The sequence below is a fragment of the Aplidium turbinatum genome, chromosome 4 (genome assembly GCF_918807975.1).
Source record: "Aplidium turbinatum chromosome 4, kaAplTurb1.1, whole genome shotgun sequence".
Classification (NCBI taxonomy): domain Eukaryota; kingdom Metazoa; phylum Chordata; class Ascidiacea; order Aplousobranchia; family Polyclinidae; genus Aplidium; species Aplidium turbinatum.
Genome location: NC_137475.1, coordinates 7,660,217 through 7,680,486, shown reverse-complemented (window position 1 = coordinate 7,680,486; position 20,270 = coordinate 7,660,217). Strand labels below are relative to the sequence as shown.

General features: G+C 37.7%; 2 protein-coding genes across 3 annotated transcripts in view; one reads left to right on the top strand and one right to left on the bottom strand.

Annotated features, from left to right (window-relative positions):
• Nucleotides 1–11,708, top strand: part of LOC145769366 (solute carrier family 2, facilitated glucose transporter member 8-like) — a 30,023-nt gene extending 18,315 nt beyond the window's left edge. Inside the window, exons 8-12 of one of the 2 annotated variants that reach the window (XM_082580981.1) lie at nucleotides 4,134–4,322; nucleotides 4,917–5,022; nucleotides 5,711–5,806; nucleotides 6,877–7,070; nucleotides 8,235–11,708. In XM_082580981.1, coding sequence (XP_082437107.1) covers nucleotides 4,134–4,322; nucleotides 4,917–5,022; nucleotides 5,711–5,806; nucleotides 6,877–7,070; nucleotides 8,235–8,414 — 765 coding nt within the window. In that variant the 3' untranslated portion in view covers nucleotides 8,415–11,708. The remainder of the gene's footprint in view (nucleotides 1–4,133; nucleotides 4,323–4,916; nucleotides 5,023–5,710; nucleotides 5,807–6,876; nucleotides 7,071–8,234) is intronic. The other variant, XM_082580982.1, reaches the window with a different exon arrangement.
• A 1,201-nt stretch (nucleotides 11,709–12,909) lies between these two features.
• Nucleotides 12,910–20,270, bottom strand: part of LOC145768491 (electroneutral sodium bicarbonate exchanger 1-like) — a 33,678-nt gene continuing 26,317 nt past the window's right edge. Inside the window, exons 20-27 of the mRNA XM_082579996.1 lie at nucleotides 19,648–19,761; nucleotides 19,101–19,262; nucleotides 18,114–18,426; nucleotides 17,726–17,910; nucleotides 17,484–17,636; nucleotides 16,580–16,665; nucleotides 16,153–16,260; nucleotides 12,910–15,703 (exon numbers count right to left, since the gene is read on the bottom strand). Coding sequence (XP_082436122.1) covers nucleotides 15,532–15,703; nucleotides 16,153–16,260; nucleotides 16,580–16,665; nucleotides 17,484–17,636; nucleotides 17,726–17,910; nucleotides 18,114–18,426; nucleotides 19,101–19,262; nucleotides 19,648–19,761 — 1,293 coding nt within the window. The 3' untranslated portion in view covers nucleotides 12,910–15,531. The remainder of the gene's footprint in view (nucleotides 15,704–16,152; nucleotides 16,261–16,579; nucleotides 16,666–17,483; nucleotides 17,637–17,725; nucleotides 17,911–18,113; nucleotides 18,427–19,100; nucleotides 19,263–19,647; nucleotides 19,762–20,270) is intronic.

Here is a 20,270-nt window from a genome sequence, read left to right as displayed (position 1 = left end):
ACTAGCATCTGTGCACAAGATCGAACTCCAGTGGACTCATCCACTGCAATGCTGAACAAGCCAGATTCTTTAATTTCCTTCACAACAGTCTCCTTAACATTGTCTGCCATTTCAAAAATTTGTCTCTGCACTTTTGTTGGATAGTGAAACTTGCATACCCTGCCACCACCTTTTATATAGGCTACCAAGTACTTATAGGCTACTTGCATACAACCATTTATATAGGCTACCAAGTAGCCTACTTGCATGTTTAACTGTATGATGATTGATGAATCAACCATGTTTGATGGGTGTGCGGAGCACACACTCTGAATATACGCCTCTGCAATATCCAGGGTTGCCATCGACATGGACCCCAAAATAAGGACAACAGAAAAATTAAATTTTCATACAAAATAAAACAAACGTTTTTGAACAAATCTCAGCATTTATACGAGCCATTATATATCACATGCCATATTGTTTGCCAGAAACAATGTGTTCCAGCAACTCATTGTTCGTAAAAAAATACTTTGTGCATCTCACGACAACTCAGGTCTAGGTTTACTTTTACTGTAGTGGGGATTTGGCTGTCATTCTGCTAAGTTTATTCACTAATTGTTGAAAATAAGGACTCAAATCAAAAAGAAGGACATTTCCTAGCAATAAGGACAGTAATATTTTCTAAGATAGAGTTCTTCAAAATAAGGACAAATCTTAGAAATAAGGACGGTATGGCAACCCTGGCAATATCCCTGGAATGGGGTGATTTACCGATTAGGTCCGTGTTGTGTACCGTCTTCCTGGCGTTCAATTAAAAAATGGTTTTCGATTTCGCCATTTACTCGACAAACCTCCTAAGAAACTCTGGTTGCTAAGCGATCTGTTTCTGACGGCCCTCCCTACTGTACACTTAGTTAATTACAAGCACTTTTGCAACTTTATGAGATGTTTTCTTTATTTTTATATCACTCTTCGTTCCAACTTTCTAAAAACAAACATGTTTTGATAACTACAATGCATATCCGAATCATATTTTAAGTTATTCTTTCGCCCACGTATAACCAAGCGCTGTACAACGCATCGTCTATATGTTGCGCAAGGCTAGTTCTCGTCTAGAAGGACCCAGTTGTACCGCCGCTAGTGGTTTCGTGGTATCCTGTCGCACAACCCCATTGTAAAGCTACAGCTTTTTCGTACAGTTTTCGAAGACGAAGAATTTTCAAATGTTTTGTAAGCACTAAGCACTAATCAGACTATCTATTATTAGCCATACTTCAACAATCGATGAATTATATATCTGCAGTTGTTTAAACTCTAAATATGTCTTTTCTTGTTGCAACAGCTCTCCCGTGATTTGTCACAACCTAATATCCGCCATTTTCAAGTTTTCGAGATAAACGACTTTTTGTGTTTATAGCTGTAAAATTAACAAGGTAAAACACTCGAAGTTGACCTTTGGAAGGCTGGAGCGGACAACCAAACAAAATTTTTAAGAATGAAATTTGAGCCAGGTTTTTGTTTGTTTATTAAAATATGGCTTATATTTGGTTTTGCCAGATAACTAGTTATAAAAAAAGTATTATGTTTGTATGATAAAACCTAATATATACTTTTGATGTTGACTTTAACCGCCTTATTGGCTTATTTAATGTTATGTTTTTGTATGATAAAGCCTCATATAAGCTAAATGTTAACTTTGACCACACTATGTTGGCTTTGTAAGCCTAAATCAAACCTAAAGTACCGGTAAGCCTCTGGATTTCTCTCAGAACTGTGTATCATTTCATCACTGTAATCTCTAGATGACTTTGCTGATATCACAAAAGCCTGCTAGGTTAAAGGCTATCGCTGATTCAAAATTAGTTGCTGGTAGCCTACTTAATAACCATACCTTCAGTTAAGGCAGAGGTGACGAACCTGCGGGCCGCATGCGGCCCGTCAAAGAGTTTTGTGAGGCCCGCAAAACGATTTGACAATCGCTCATGCATTAAAGACAAAAGACATCTCAAAGCTGTTTTATGCATTCACTGGTACACCTTTCCTTTGCTATTTTCTTGCCCTAAACACTAACTTTCAGGGTTTAAAGTTAGAAAATGGGAAAGCTATAAGGCAAAGTTGTTAACACTATTTACCAACTTCACCTTGTATTTTTGGTCGATTCCAATCTATGACGTCATAGAATTTTGACAAGCGCTAAGTTGTGTGGCCCGATAACTCATGTGTAATTGACAAAGTGGTCCGCGACCGCAAAAAAGTTCGTCACCCCTGATTTAAGGCTACCGTACTACATTGGCTGCACAGCATCTGGGACGGTTGATTAAAAATGACCAAACACACTGAGTAGCGTACTCACGGGCCTCTGCTTTAAAATCTTAATAATCATATGCAAGCTAAGTTATTTAGCGTACCGTAAAGTCAACTAAGCCCTCAGTAGCCTATACACCAGTAGGCTACGAAAAATCAAACTGATCGGCGAGACGTAAATGATACGGCATTTAATGAAAAGAAAAGCTAGTGTGTTCGGATGGACATTTTTAGGCTAGCCTACATAATTAAGCTTACTTAGTGCTTGACAACATTTTCGCCCAATCTACTTTATCAAACGCTTTTAAATCCGCTTCATGCAACTCAAGAGATGTAAGATGTTGTGAAATAGCCTGCTGCAATTGCTTCTGAAATTATGGCTGTCACGTGACGATATCCTGTTACGTGATTGGAGTAGATGAATATGTTAGGTTTCAGAAAATTATTCTTGCACAGATTAGAATATGTTAGGTTTTACCCACCAATTATCTCGAAAACCATATGATACTACATTAGAGCACAAATTTTTGTCAGGAGATGCATGAAGTCTTTAAACGTAGAAAAATGCAAAAAAGTCATTTTCGACAAAATGGCGCATATTAGGTCTACCAAAATCACGGGAGAGCTGCGAAGGTGATTTGCTGAAGAACCCCCAAAAATATGCAAATCAAAACATTTGATGCTTTTCACAATAAGCTTTTACTGTCGAACAGATTTGAAATTTATGTTTTTCTCCGAAAACAATGTTTGATGATTCTAATTAACCGAACAACGCCAATTGGCAGGAAACAATGTTGCAAACTGACTGTTGGTTCACTTATGGTTTCACATGACCTATGATTCACTGCGTTGTTTTTGTCTCAAAACTTTTTAACATCCTGTATGCTAGATGCCACCGCTTTCTAGCAACATGAAAATACCAGTCGTGCTGACTGACGAATCTTTATAAAAATTGGTTGTATGTTTCATCATATCTTTAAGGTACCAAAAGATGTTACCTTCACAAGCTTAGTTGTACCATGAAAAACACTACTTTTTTGTTGTTGTAGCAAGTTGGGATTGTAATATGACAAAACGTAACTTTGAGATTAGTCGACAGTCAGTTTACTTTTATCTTGGGAGAATGGGAGAAGTACCCAACCATTTCATCTCTTTATTTAGTTTATGTTTTTTGTGTATTTTCTCACCATAGGATTAGGCCAGACTGTCCTATTTAACATGAATTTTCAATCTGTAGCAAGTGTTGGTAATTGTGGCAACGTTATGTCCTAGCCTGAAAATGAAAGTCTTTTCTAAAGCTTCATCCTGCCATATGCCATACTTGACTATCTACAATCCAGACAGCAAGATTTGTCATTTTTACATTTACAATGTAAAAATGACGTGTTTTGCTAGCTGGGAAACGTTAGTACATTTTGCATTGATCGAGATTGACAATCTGAACTATGCTTTCAATATGAATATACTGTACATACAATATATACATTTCCATCGATGAACTTAAATAATTAGGTTAATTGTTTTTGCTTAACTACACGCCCCTATATTTTTTTGTGGTTTGATCTAGCGCAGTCCGAGCTTCACCAAAATCACCATTGCAGTAGAATAATGAAATATCATCGGTGTTGTGGGCATGCTATCTACTGGCATGAACCTCATTCGTTTGTGTTGACTCTTACAAGGTTTCATCACATTTTCCTGGCGTAGTAAGTTGGCATCTGGTGCGGTACATACTTATGTTGCATGTGGTACCTGGTGCAGTAGATATGTTACGAGTGCGTTAGTGGCGTACAATGGAATAAAATGATAATCGATCTAAAACTTGTTTTACCCTCAACACTCAACAGGCTGATATCGAGGATGAACTGCGGCAGTTACACGAATGCGCTGCTGCAAACTTCACCGAGGCCACATGGGCAGAGCTGGTGACGAGCAGGTCAATAAGAACGCCACTGCTCCTCTCATTAGGAACAATGTTTTTCCAGCAGTTCAGCGGAATCAATTGCATCATGTTCTATTCTCAAAGCATATTCGAGGTACAGAATTACCTTTCTCGTTTCGAAGCGTGGAACAGTTTCACCTCTTTAATCGAGTCTTGTCTTATTTTATCATATGCTATGTAGAATATTATATGCTATATTTATTCAATGTAAAAACGACGAATTTTGCTGTGTCTTGGCATGTCGTACCGTTGTAGCTTTTCCTGAATAGAAACTGCGTCTAGATTGAGGTTGAGTGAAGTTCCGGATGCCCCATCAGGAAGAGATGATGAAAGATTTAACGACTCCGAAACCGAGACGTAATGCTTTCATTGCTGGCTACGTGACCTAGTGGTGTGAGCAATTTCCCAACGCTTGAACAACGTCGGTTCGATACTCACCCAGAGTACTTGCTTGTGTCTTGAAATGCGGTCAATGTTTACTATGCATTTTCTCTTTTGCATAATCCTCACTGCTCGACCATTAAACTCATTTCACTTTTAATAAAAGGATAGACTCTCGGCCCCAGACGCTCACACGACGACGACGACGACTTTTAATCTACCACGTTGTTTCATAGTTAATTGTGTGCTAAGTGAAAATTGAGCTTTAATTGAAAACACATTCATTATCTTTATCGTCTTTGTTTAGGAAGCTGGCTTTAAAACTGCCGCACAACTCCATACCTCGCTTATATTGGTGGCCGGAATACAAGTGATCTTTACATTAATTTCTTGCATCCTTGTTGATAGAACAGGTAAGGTTAAACAACTGTTGTGGATATGTTGTTTCTTGTTTTGTGGTTTTAGGTTTCACAAAACACCCACTTACTCTGGCCGGTGCGTTAAGGTTATGTATTTCAATGGTTTTTCAATGTATCATTCATTCGTTTGTGGCGTTTTGAAAAGCGCTTACTGTGACTATTTCTTTTGTTCAATACAAGCGAAATATACATAATCTGCTGCCTATCATAGCCTAACTCATATTTTAAAGAGGCCATTTGGTCAGCCAATGCGTTAAAATAAACTAAAAACATTAAACCATGACCTGTTACATTTTTAACGGCCTTGTTTGCTTGTACAGTATGATATTTTGAAATAAATAGTTACACGTTTAATTTTGTAGCTCTAATGAAGCTCTTCTCCAAACATGCACCATATCTTGTTTGTTAGACCTATCTTGCTGTACGTACTACCCTAAATTTGACCACAGTGTGTGTTATCTGCGTGCTACATCGAAAATCAAGACAAGATTTACTTTTGAATACAACGTCCAAGTTTAAAAGCTATTCAATCGCTGGTGCTGTGTGTCGTTTGCTCGGTCAACTCTGGGTTCGGTTTAACCGAAGCGCAGTCTTTGCATGCATTAAGTTACGTTTATTTGATGTAAAATAACGTCGTATCAGTTCAAATTTACTAACAACACACACACACCTAACCCTACAGGCCGCAAAGTCTTGTGGACGGTGAGCTCGGTTGCAATGTGCATCAGCATGGCTGCTTTTGGGACTTACTTTCAACTCAAAGCTTCTGGGCATCAAGGTGAGCTATGCAGTTGGAGACTAGTTCGCCGAGGAACTAATTTTGATGAAGAACAATATCTGCCGACGGCGCCGCTGTTTCGACCTTCTGTGCCTCTTGGGAGTACTGATGCCCCAGCTAACAAAATTGGTCCTTTTTACTTTGAAACAACGTCTAGACGTGGTACCAATGTTAAAAGGGCTCATTTGCTAATGTGCACATGCGAAAGTGAGGAATGGCTGTGTTTTCCTTCGATGGTCAGTTTTGTTAACTACTTTTTACCATTTGCAAGCTTTATGTTCTGGAACTGCACAAGTTCCAATTATTTTGGAAAACTAGTCTTTTTCGTGGAGTGGCTATTTCATTCAACTCTTTTGTCCAAATAACGTTGATTCAACGTCTAGTGACGTTGATTCAAAAGAAAAACTTTATTTTGTTAATTGCAAAGCAGAGCTGTGGTTATGTCACTGTCGTGGTCCTGCCAGCAAAACGCCATCCTTTTTGTATTTATTCAACGTTGAATCAAAGTTAAAAAAACAACAGCTGGCAAACATAGTTACCAGAAATGCGCTGATTACTAACAAAACATTTTGAGCGGAGTTAAAAAAGGTGCCAGGAGAGAGTAAATAAACCACTATGGCAGCGATTATAATAATTCAGTTAAGAGGCTTTACATGTTGTTGTCCCTTCTCTACCATTATAATGAAGTTGATAGATTTGTTTGTTGACTTGCTTGAAGATTCCACCTACAAATTGTTAACTCCTATTTCTTCATCACTTCCCAGACAGCAAAATCCGTCTGCAGACGTTGAATCAATGTAAATAGGACGGATTTTGCTGTCTGAGTGGTTTGTCTTTTGGAAATGTTATGGGTTATTTTGATATTTGACACTGGTTTCAATTTGTGGTTAAGTCAGAAAATCGGTCCGTTTTGCATTGGTTTTACGTCTTCAGACGTTTAAGTTTTTTTGATTTTGACGTTGAATCAATGCAAAAAAGAATTGATTTTTTGGCTGGTGAGCTGTAAGATATGAATTCTTTTGCATCAGTTTCACATTCCGTCAACTGCAAAGCAACATTTTTTTTTGCAGACAACTTGTCTTGGTTAGCTCTTGGTAGCTTGATGACCTACATGGCGAGCTTTTCCATCGGTCTTGGTCCCTTGCCGTGGCTTTTGATGGTGGAGCTGTTACCACTACGAGCCAAGGGAAAGTGTGGCGGAATCGCTACTATGTTCAATCTTTTGTTTTGCTTTATTGTGACGAAAGAATTTAATGACGTACAGGTACGAGTACGACGCATATTTATGTATAATTTGGCTACTTCTTGATTGCATTGTTTTGAAATGCAAGAATAGAACTCGCTATCGTTTCTGCGTGCACGTATATTCAACGTAAACTAACATAAACGTTTAATTGCAAGGTTCTTTTTGTCCATCTTATCAAATCCATGTTTGCTACACCATTAGGCAAGTTCTGGCTCTGTACGGTGTACAAGTTTCATGTTGTAATATCTGGACTCTGCACTTTACTTCTGTAATGAAATAAATTTCTTTTATTTCAAGTTTACAGAGGTTAGGGCTTGGACATAACCTGCAGTAGTTACTGCAATTTTCCCACTTCCACATGCTTGTCATTGCAGCCATACGTTTGAAACATTAGTCATTGAATTTGCTGTTCATTGAATTATTTTAATAGGGATCTAGGTAGATTACAGTAATCAATTATCTGATGTAGTTGCAATTAAAGTTTAATCGTAAACTATCAGCAATCGTCACGTTTAAAACGCATTATACTACGTCAAACCATGCGTCCCACTTTTAGGCTTCAATGATGTTATTTAAAAGCTAACTGAAATGTTTTTCAGTTTATTTCTGATCTGATCTGCATTTGTCAGCTCGCTGACACCAGACTCCTTTAATGAAGCTTGGCACAGTGTAAATTCTTAGCCGGCTTGGTACAGTGACGTATTAATAAACAACAATTTGTGACGCTAAGCGAATTGCTTGCCCTTAAACGTTTGCTACATCATTGGCATAATTGAGCTCGTTTCTCCGATATTGCTTTAAAAATACGTGCTCTTTAAGTGTGTTGCACATGGTCTGCAAGATGTTAAGAAGACGACATTTCAATAAACGTTTGTACTCACAAGCTCTTAGGCCACTGGCCACCGAAAGAAAATACCGGTTTTAATCAGCAACAAACTGTTTGTCTTGTTTATTGCAGCGTGTTTTCTCTTGGTTCGAAACTCGAGAGGTTATTAGTTTGAATCCATGCTTGGTTGTTTTTTTTTCATGCTGACGTATGACCGCTCCTGTCATGCAAAACGAAGACAAACGCTGATGAATTTTTAGCTTAAAAAGATAAGAGCGGTGGGATGCGATTTTTGTCGCGCCCCTTTCTAAAAAAAGCTTTAAAAATATCTCACACACAAAGTTAATTTATCTCAGAACTTGATAACCACGCAAGGGACATTTTGGCTTTTTGGAGGAATCTGTCTAGCCTCTGTCTTCTATGGAGTCCTTCTGCTTCCGGAGACTAAAGGAAGAAGCTTGGAGGAGATTCAATGCCATTTCGATAGTGAGCAAGATGAAAACACCCGACAGGGTTATGAGAAGATTGGGGATTAATTCTTTCAGCATTGCTTTGGGTAACCCGAGAAAAATCAAGGGCTAAAGTGCTTGATTTTTAACTTCAATTGATGCCACATTACAACTGTTAGTTCCTGGTAGTTTATAATTTGCAACCGTGTTACCAATCTCCTTTCTATTTATATTAACTCAACGTCTTTCCCTATGGCGTTCTGCATTGTTTTTTCTGAGCTGAGCAAGAGCAATTAGTTTACCTGGCTGATCTCAGATGCAATTTTGAAAGGGTTTGTCAATTAATTTACAACGTGGGTCTTGTAAAGCAAACTCAATGTTGTTCAGCTTTTTTTTCTGGGCGTGGATTGTTTCTCAAATGGAATTAGACAAAATGTTCTATAACCACCCAGTGGTCCCTAATTATTAATTTTTCTACGTCTTTAAGATGTTTACTAGCATAATATTACACCTAGTGCAAAATAATTTCCGTAGCATAGTTATCCCAGCTAATAAAATCTGGTCTTTTTATTGATTCAACGTCTGCGGACGTTAAATCGATGTAAAACGTGCGCCAATTTTCATTACCTCTCCAATACAACTGTTACAATCGAGCATGTAATGTGTTTTAGTGCCGAAACTGCGTTGCTAAAAACCAGCCGACCTAGTAGTCATTTAACACTAATGCAATGTCTGAGGACGTCTTTTTGGTTTGGCGATAGCAGTATTTCTTGTGTCATTTTATTTGATTGATTTCAGTCCGTGTTGATTTTTTCGTTCTACCTCAGTTTTTGTGCATGAATTCGTGATCCAAAAAACTTAGAAGCTGTTTTTCATTATATTTCTGTAAATTTCTGTAAATATATCAGTTTGTTAGTGTTATTTTCTTCTGCTTTTTATGATTTTTCTAATTTTTTTCTCTCGAAATATCAAAATTTTTGATTAACACCCAGTAGCCAACGTTGCCATTTCTACATCCCTGGACTTTGAAACGGTGTAAAAATGGCAAATTTTGCAAACTTGGTCTATGCAAAGTCTTGTTTCCACCCGTAATTGGGTGGTGTTGCAATCCAAAGATTCTGTTTCTTCGTGTAAACTAACCAGACACTAATTCAATGTAAAACATAACTGATTTGCTGTCTATGTAAAAAGTACATCATCAACTAACACCAAAATTTCCTCGCTAAAAGCAGTCTTTGTGGTACAGTTGATCGTTGTATAATTGGACACTTGCCCTTTTACTTGCAAGATCAGCTTTTTGGTGACGTTTATAGCCTGACGTCTTTAAATCCAAGAAAATGTGCTTACGAAGTAATGATGTGGCTTGGGTTCGTTGTAATTAACAGATGGCATTTCGTAACCTTCTAAAAATACAAAGTCCAGTGGCAAATGAGCAAAAGGTCATTTAATTCGTTAAGTAATGTATTCTCTTTCACGTCACAAAATATCAAATTTTAGTGCGAGGATATTAAATTACATTCACGTCGTTTTATGATGTTTAAACAGCTTTTAAATGGTGGAAATGACTTCAATAACTTCACTCAGATTTCACAGGAATTAGGTTACATTATGTTACAAAGATTTGGCTTCAGTTGTTGGCAATTACGTAATAGAGTAGGCCCACTTGTCCTCGCAACCAGATTTACCCAGTCATAAAACCGAGTCTTTTTTACATTGATATGACGTCTGCAGACGTTGTTTCATGGTAAAAAAAGACTATTTTTTCTAGTTGGGTACCTCCTCATTCATCCATTAGATTTGTCTTCAGCATGAAGTCACATGCTTTTTGTATATCACGTGGTGTCTACGTCATATGTCCCATCATGTTATGACTGATTCTGCACTTTCTGTTGTATGTTGCAATGTGGCGCATTTTTAGGTACTGTAACTTGTCTAAAAAATAGCATTACAACATTGTTTTATGCTATTTTAGCGTTTGTTTTGTTGTACCAAGAAACGCTTGCCAAGAAAATACACGACGTGCAACCCACAGAAAAGTGATGATTTGTTTTGTGCAAGACTGACTTGCCCACCAATTCTGAATCTCAACATATTTCTGCTATCCATTGTTTCCTGTGACGTAGCTGCTTACGCAGTAGCGGCATACGCAATGCAAAGGCGTTACCTGCATGCTCTGTACCAACGTATGCACAACATGGTATTTCACTGGTGTGTTTGGTTTTTTGAAATTGCGTTTTCATCATCAGCTATGCAAGCGTTTCAGGAATTTTCTTCAGGTAGTAATTTGAATGGTTTTGAAGCTCATAAAACAAACCACATTTTATGTTATAGTAACGTCATATCACGTTGAAACGTTTTAACTTTACAACTAACAACAAGTATGTCCTTTTGTTTCAAAGTAGTCTATTGAAAAACATTACGTTGTGGTATCCGTTACATTTCGACCCAATTGCAACCTAATTTCTTGTTGCTCCTCATAACGTTGCATCTAAACAATTACCTAACCCGCTATTGCAATCATTAATTATTTGAGATGTTTGATTTCCGCACCAAGGTATTATGTCCTTTATTGTATGATAACAGTTTGCTAATAATTTAATACGTTTGACCTGCTTTGGATGACTGTGATATTATTCAAAATAAGGTGGCATTGTTTTTACTGTGTCCATACTGATGCCTAGCAGTTAAATTATTATTTGAACGGACGGGAAGCAAATCTTAGCATGTCACTGGGATGTCTTGGCAAGAGGCAAACACGTACCTTTTGTAGGTGTCGAACCGGCGACCTTTTGATCGTTTGTCAGATGTTCACGTCACTGGTGAAAACAATGCTAACTAAAGTACAGAACACTGAGTGAATGATTAAAGTGTAAAAATATATGCATTTTGAGTACCTGCTGTAATTTGATTTCATATTTTCTGCGAATTATGATGTTGTAACGTTGTACATGAGTACTGGTCAAAAGAACAAAATTCTGTTATTGACTTGGTATTTATTTTGTGGCTGGTTTATTTGTTTGCAAACGAAACATGGCTATTGATCAGGAAGTCGTGGTTCACTTTTCAGTCCAGCCTAATCGTTTTGAAATAAGCGATGGATACTTCTCATATTTCGGTAATCATCGCACTGCAATAAAAATTTCAAAAATATTTTTTAGGAAAATTAAACTGATTGTATTTGAATTTAAAATTTATTTCAAACATTTTCAGCAATTAACACTCTTGAAGATTTCTTGCCATATTATTGCATTTCAAATTGTTCTGTGGTTATTCTAATTTAACATTTCCTTAACAAATTGGTATCCTTTTTAGACATTGAAATGCCTGATCACGCTGAAACGATTGTGCATTCATAATAAACTTGAGACTTGATGTTTTTGAACTGCATTTTGACTTCACCAAATGTTTTTCATTTATTTAATTTTTTACGTTGAAGCTAATTTACTTTATGGTTGGTTTAGAATCTTTATCCTCGGACTGACAAAGCCTTGATTGGTTATTTCTGGTAGTTTCGCATACTTGTAGAGGCGTTTGATGCAGAGCCGGTTACCGAGATTGACCGTGAAGTTTTCGATTGTTGAAGTGTTGTTGGCGGGGAATTATGCCATCCACTAGGTGCCGCTAAATGGAGAGCAGTCCTTGTACGCGTTGCTCAAACGCACACCGAAAGCCGAACCAGCGCCACTTGATCTGGAGTCGAGCGCGTAACCACTGAGCTAACTGGGCGGGCCTTTATCTTTGAATTGAAGATCCGAGGTGTGTTTAATGCTGTCGCTTATACTTTCAGGAAGTCAAAAATAGCTGTTTTCACTACTTAACCATTTGCATTACAAAGATATAAGTTTAGTGTTAGGTAGCCTATTTCAATCTTTAATTGTGCACTACTTTCATTGCATAGTATCTCTGTGTAGTGCAACCCACAAGGCTCCATCCTATTCCACGTATATTAAAATGATCAACCAAAATCCCCAACGCACGCAGTTTCATCTATGCCGGCGTCTTCTGCTTGCCCAATCAACAAACTTCCTTGTGAGCGAATAGACCGGTAACAAAAACGCTTGCTGAGTATTCCACCTACCGCAACTACTGGAACTTAGGCTACGTTGCAAAGTCTTTGAAAACCAAGCTAGCGCGCCTTCACATGAATATCCCTCCCTTTTCTCCAGGGACAGGGTGAAAGGGATTAAAACAATTGCTGCGCGGAAACAATCGGCCACCCCCACTAGTGGGGAGCAAACCGACGATGGATTATGATGATGATAATCACTACCAAGTACCAGGTATACAATATAGGCTACCCCCTTCTATCTATACATTGCGTAGTACTGGATAGGACCTTGTTCTAGAATTGAAGACACATCTGGTCTCAAAACGAAGTTCTGCTCTTTAGCCTCCCGCAAAAGATTAGAAACTCGAACTGGGAAGATAAAACAAACAGCTCCATGCTCCGACTGGGAAATGCTGCGCTCCGGTGACTCAAATCAAGCAACACAAAGTTATGACCTTTTGTCAGGATAGTTCTGCTCAAATTGACATCCTTGAAACCTCAACAGAATTTACTCTTTGTACTCATCCGTTTTGCTTTACAACGCTTTATTACGTTCCTACGCAAAGCGTAAATTACAGGAACCCGGCCAGCAAAAGACCATTTTTACAACTTTTGCTCACTGGAAATATCTCAGCCGCCTTACATCAAAGGATGACTATTCGAAGCTGCTAGGACACTTCAACAAATAAATATTGAACAAGCGAAGAGAAACTTCATGCACCCCAGCTAGCAAAACCAGTTCTTTACACACTTCTAAAGAACGGAATTTGCTGACTTGGGTAGAAGTTGACACAATTGACTAACGGGTAATACAATTAGCACCGAGTCTTAGTAAGCAGGAGTATCAGTGTGACTCACCCTTAATATAAGAAAACACTTGTTGCAGGGGAAGCGAAACTGGAGTGATAGAAAACAAAACCGCGTTGATGACTTGCAAGATAATTTGAAAATAATTTTCTTTTACATACAAAAAAAAACTTCAGCAAAAGTAAACATAGATTTACTTCTTTTTAGCAAAAATGTTGGCAGAGCAAATAAAATGATACAAGGAAATGTAAGCTACTTGGCCTAAGTTTAATTAGCTACGGTACTGGAGATGTCATCAAGCGAAACCAGACAAAGGCGTTTTTCGTCGAAACAATTTTTGTATTGCCAGGCTTTTACTAAAGCTTCACAAGCAGAAGTGAAAGCCTGATAAGAAAAAACTTCCAAGTGCAAACGTTGTCAAGGGAAGATAAACGAAAGACACGTCCATTCATAACGACTGTCCCTTCGTTACATCAACTTGCAAAAATACCATTTCCTACCTTATACCTCAAGTACGGATGGAAAAGTGCAACATTTTTTAATGGCAAACATAAAACTGGACGGAAAAAAGTGCCTGAGATTCTGTGAGGAACAGAGTTGTCCTACAAAAGTTAAAAACAGTGTGCTTCTGAACCGAAGGATAGGCCAGAGGAATTGAGGGTAGGCTATAAACAGGATGGAAATACCAGAATTGAGAAATGTTTCAAATGATGTGTGAAAAAACTTTGAAAAAAAACAATTAGGAACGAAAGAATCCCAGAAATGACTCAAGTACAAAACAGCCATTAGTTTCTCTGAAGCTACAATTTGCGTGGTTATGGTCATGTAGCACACATGACTAATGACCAGGCTTTGACGATGGCAAAGAAGACTTTTGTGCAGCCGAAGAAAGTTAGCAAACTAAAAAAGTGATGGACAGAGTTGGTGAGATAAGACATTAGTACAAGGAAATCGAGTAGTGTGGACGACCAGGAAGCATGGCAAAGGGGCTGTAAAAACTGGCGGCTCCCTGCTGCTAACGAGGACAAGTGCCAAAGATGGCACAAATGGATGATAGTGATGATCATTTTTTGTGCAAACACGTTAGTTGTCGATATCATCATCATAAAAACATTGAAACGTTATTTCACCACCTAATGACAAGTGGGGTAGGATTTGCACAAGTTCCATTTGTTAATCCCTCACCTTAGCATTTAATTTATAAATTGTAATGGAAAACCCAAATAGGCTACATGATAATAACCGGCATCTGGAAGGGATGTTGTCTGGAGGCAAAAAAATTGTCAGTGGGTATTATTTTTGCCAAGCCAAATCTCCATCATTAGCCAACTTATTACAAAAAATACAATGATTTAACCTGATATTTTGCTTTTGCATGTTCAGTTGGAAATAGACTGAAGTTATTGAACAGTGCGGGTAACTTCAATGGGCACGGTAATGCAAGCTGAAGGAACTTACAACCTTCAGGCTGTCAGCATTTTAGGCTACATGACTTATGGCAAGTCCAGACGTTATTTCAACATCTATAAAGGGCAAGTTTTATCATCACCTAACCTTAAAACGAAAATGAGTTTAAAAAAAATAACATTGATATGAATATACAGTAAGGAGGGGTTCCTCCTTATTTCATTTACAAAAAGGCGATGCATAAAAAGTTGGCTGACTTGGAGAAAACGAAAACGACTTCAAACTTGCATTCATGATTGCAGCGATAAGACAATCATGCTGCAGCTTATGAAATCACAAAAATGCATTGGCATTTGGCAATTACTTCACAAAGCAATGTTTGTTTGTTTAATTAGTGAATGGCACTCATTCAAGCTGGCGACTGCAGGAAAGTCAGAGTCTGCTTCACGTTAAAACATAGACTATCACTTAAATTGCTCTTTGATACAATTCAATAAAAGTTGGTCTTTGTGCAGAGAAATGAGAAAATAAATTAAATTGACAATACTGTACGACATAAAACTTTAACGTTTTGTCTTAACAACTGCAAACCCACGACCATTATTATTTCATAAAAACTTTTCATGGTACAATTAACTTTTTTGACCATGATGAAAATGTTCAAAAGTTTAACGCTGAGTTTAACAAAAATCTGTTACAAAAAACTTAACGCAAGACGGACAAAACATTGCATCACGAAAAACACAAACAATGTTTATTAAAAATACAACACTACTCCACATTTTTACATTAAAAAAAAACACAAAACGCTAAAATTGGCAAATGCATCAACTGATTAATAAAAGAAGTCAGAAGTCAGACTTTTACTTCAGTGCAATATATGCTAAAAGCACCCAATCTCCATCGCGTAAACAACAGGTTGCTGCGACGTTTAAAAAAACGTTAGTTTGCAAAACCGAAATCGTTTCTTTTCACCTTGGCTTCATCTTCGTCGTCCGGTATGCAAATAGTTACGGCCGCGGTGGTCATGGCTGTAGTCTGGTAAAGTTCCTTGTTTTCTGAGCCATGTTGCTTTGTTGACTGATGGCTGCCCGAAGGCTTTGATTTCTTTGACCTACAAGAAGACACTTGCATTTCATGGTGAAGGTTTAACACATCAAGCCAAGAACAACCCAAAACTGTTACCAAAGGAAATACATCTGTTAAGAGTAAAACGATTTTAAAAATTTGAATGCAACAATAAAAAGAAAATTATATTTTTTGCTGCTTTTCGGATCTCATGCGACTGAGAAGATTAGAACAAGATCATATCTAATCAAAAAAGATAATAAAGAGCCTAAAATGTAGATACCATCATACTCATGTTCAGCAAACATTTCTAAAACTGACCTGTTTTTATCCTCAATGCTACTACAATGATTTAATAGGCTAGTAGCCTACTGAAGATGAGAACAGTTTAGCTTTAGAAACGTTTGCTGAACATGAGTTTAGCAATAGTGTCCACATTTATATTTTTGATTAGATTAACTAGGCGTTCACACCATTCTGCTCCTAAGATCTCACCTATTTCGCAACTCTGATGAACTTCCCAGCTCGTTGCTTGCCAGTGTTTTCCAAATTGCCGTCTCCGATACGTCTTTACTCAAATTTACACGATTGGAGCTATCCGGGCTGAAATTGAGCAAAAAAATGAGTCAACCACACCGGTGCGTGTGAAACCAGCATTCGAATTTTGAAAGTCATTTTTGCATGCCGCAAGATGGCTTTTGATCAAAACTACTAAGGACAGGTGATATTTGGCTTACTATTGGTGGTTTTGACGCGTAGAAACGAAAGCTTGTCCTTTGCAACTGCTCTTCTGAACCTAGTCAACTTTTTTTTCAAAACAGACTAATAGCGTCACCTAATTGAGCATTTATTGTTTCGCGCTACACTTGAAAAGTCTCAATTCAAGATGATAAAATTTGCTGGCTGTGGTCCAGGTACTTACTTGTACTTTAGCCCAGCGACAGGGATCTTCAAAACCTTCCCTCCATTTATTGGGACATCTACTGTCCCGGGACAATGTAACGCCATCTGCGAAAAGACATCAAAATCTTTTTTGTTTTGTTTATTTGCATGTTTTAAAAATGGCGATGCGCACATTAAGCATAACGACAAAACGTACTTTTTGGAAACCATACGTTCCAATTGTTCTAAAAAGAATTCTTAGAAGAAATTGTCTCTTTGAATCTATTTGTCAAAACGGACATTTTGCAAATGGAAAAAACAAAGAATATGATATGGAAGTATGGAACCATTGATGCATTCTGTTTTGACAGTCAAAGATTGTTCATTTTTGGTTGATTGAGTCATGGCCATCTGGAGATGCGGCCTGATTTGCCACATTTTGCAGATTTTGATTGCAGCTACTGTTAGTGTATAACTGACATTTTTTTATTTTTTTTTTACTTTTTGCTGTCTTCTAATGATATAAAAGCTTTTTGTTACCTTGGGGAAGCAGTAGCAAATGAGAAAAAGTAAGTTTAAAAATGCTGAAACAGACTGTTATTGAAAAATTGACAGTCTGACTAAAATCTTCGAAATCAAATTTTCTTTGTTTTTCAGCATCTGAGGATGTTACAACTTATTGTGTCATCTGGGGAAAACAGTAAAGAAAGCGTTAAAATATATTTTAGAAAAATTCATTTAAACAGTCGCCAAAAGTTAGCAAAATTTGAAAATTTCTGCAAAATATGACAAATCAGGCCGTATCTTTAGGTAGCCATGATTGAGTTTAGAACTTAATTGGTAACATATTCACCTTTTTCACGTTGGACTAACGTAACATAACAGTTAAAATCAATTTTATGAAGATTTCAGATTACAAAAATATTGTTGCTATAAAATTTTACCTTAGCAGTAAGTTCTTCTTTCTCTTTTTTCTTACGGGCATCCTCTTTCTTCTTCTTCGTCAGCTCCGGAATAATATCATCCAGCCACATCAGATCTTGCTGGGAGAAGATGACATAATCAAACGCCTTTCGGATTCCAACCAAAGCTGCGACCTGGAAACACACAAAAGCAGTACCGTAGCTAAAACATGTATCTTGTCCATAAAATACATATTTAGATACATTTGTCCTAAAAATCTTACCATCATTGGGAATATGATAGACACGGGGGATGTGGACTTGATTACCCATAAAATAACTAATCCGGTGCCCTGAAAGGCAGTGAAAAGATACACTTTTGGAAGAGGAACATGTCTCAGATAGATGAAATCCGGTTGATGCTTAGGAGGCATCAAAAAGAGTTTCAATCTGTCAAAGAATTGGACTCCTGGAAAATAAAAAAACACGATCTGGTTAAAAAGTCAACATTTTATTCGCATCAAGCAGTAATTTGAAAAAGCGCACAAATCACAATGTTTCTTTTTATAATAAAATAAAATTGATTAAAAACATCGCATATCGCAAAAATATGCTCTCTCGAATTTATTCAACGTCTACCCAAGCACAAATTTGACAAAAACATCATCTTACCTTTCAGAGATGACACTCCCATGTATAAAAACACACCGTAAAGAACTGGCATCGGGATGTATGCTAAGACGGGAGTCAGGAAGACTGATAATCCGATCATCAGGAAGATCATGATTCCTGTGACTCTTTGCTCCCGGACTCCCAAGAATTTAGCCGATTCTCCAGGAGCGGAAGTCTCGGACTCCATTTTCAAGGAGTTAACATGGGTGATGCTAAGCACAGTAGCAGCTACAAACCAGGGAAGACCCAACACGGAACAGATGATGAGCATGATGGCAACCACGAGAAGATCCAAGTGATACCCACATCCTTTCTGTAAAACAACACTTTCTCTAACAACCTAAAAATACTTCTAGTTATCTCAACGTAATAAAATACCACTTTTGATCTGATGCTCGCCCTTCATTTCCGAAGATGGCAAATGATACTGAATCAAGCTTTAGTGTAGGCTATGGTCAGTGTGCATGAGTGTGTAGATGACTGATGAGGCCTATCTGTGCGATGAAGCTTCTGTTGCAGGATGGACACGGGAAGGATGGTTATTGAGACAGTTATTGAATGATCCAGGATATCGAACCCATGTCTTTCCATCTAGAGGGGGAGTCACTAACCACTAATCCACCGAGCAAGTAAAGCATGATAATTTAAAGGGAATTTCCACACTGCTAGTGTAGCGGATGCAAAAAAAATACGATCCAAAAAACTCTCAATCCAATCTTATGTCGCTAAAAAGAATTCGTTTATGCCTTAAAACTTCTTCGTTAATTTGAAATTATTCTGATCAGCCAAATTTACATTTCGTTTTTCTTCTACTATAAATACTTGTAGGCTTACTTTATTCTGGCGATAGCTCCTGTAGAGAGTCAGACGACAACCTGCAACTTAGAGCTACCATGAACATTGAGCAACCATCTACTCACAATCTTCAAGTTTTGTGCCACCAATCAAGTCTTCAAAAAGCCAATGCAAAATTTTTTCACAGCCTACCTTTAATTTATTTTCTTTCCTGTTCACAATAACGGCAGTGATCTGTTGGTCCATAAAGATGAGAATGGTGGCCAAGAGGGCTGGTGCGATGGCCACTATAGCTGACCACCACGGGTTTTTGCCAAATGGATCTATCGACCATTTGCGATCTTCTCTGGTTGGCTGAAAAGAAACATTTTTCTGTGACGTGAAAAAATATTTAACCTTATATTAACCACTGTAGCAAATCTGTTGTAGTATTTCTTCAGTAAATTTTTGTAACTCTGTATTAGCTTTGCTTTTCCCTTATTACCCAATGCAACAAAATTACCACGAATTAGAATGGAGGGGTCAAGCATCCCCAAAAAGTTAACTGGTGGAAATTGTTTATTGTACCTATAGTAAAAATATTTCTCTGAAGAAATATTTCTTTAAAGAAATATTTTGTATCCAATTATAAATTTGTCTGGCAGCGTGTTATATTTATAAGCAATCAAAAAGTACCGCAGTCTACTTTGGAAGTGGTCCAACTGACATTGCACCTGTCAGTTCAAAAAACAAGCCTCACCCTAAAGGACTCCGGAACGATCAGCTTCGAAGTGTTGATACCCATCAGAAGGTCAAAGACCACCATCGCAGCAATACCAATCGTTACAGCAAAGTCACTGATGATTGAACGAATCTGGATGAAAATGCAAAATTTAAAAGAAGAATGTAGTTGAATGAGTTTCGCTTTTAGCAGCATGATCGTTGCTTACTTCACAGTGTAGATTCAAACGATCTGTTATAGCCTGATGCTGCGGGTTCTTTTTGGCAATATCAAATTACACTAGCTTTCGGAACACAGTTCCCTTGTCATGTGCTATGACGAATGGTGTTGAAGTCAGTGAGTGGTTTTTTAAAGTGGCTCTTTGGTTTAGCTTGAGGCTGCCGGCTGTTGAGTTTCTGTGCTGTTAGGCGTTATTGCTGTGAGGTTTTGTTGGATCAGTTGATTAGTAGATTAGGTGACGTAGTTCTTCCCTTTCGGCGCGGTTGTTGATTTTAGGATTTTGTTTGCTAATGAATATGGCCTCTTTGAAACGTAATTGTACCGCGTCATTTTTTCTTCCAATAATTTTAAACTCAAAGTCTGCTTGGCATTGTTGTTGGTGATCAAATACCGAACTTTTATCCGAGCTGAGATGTTCTTTG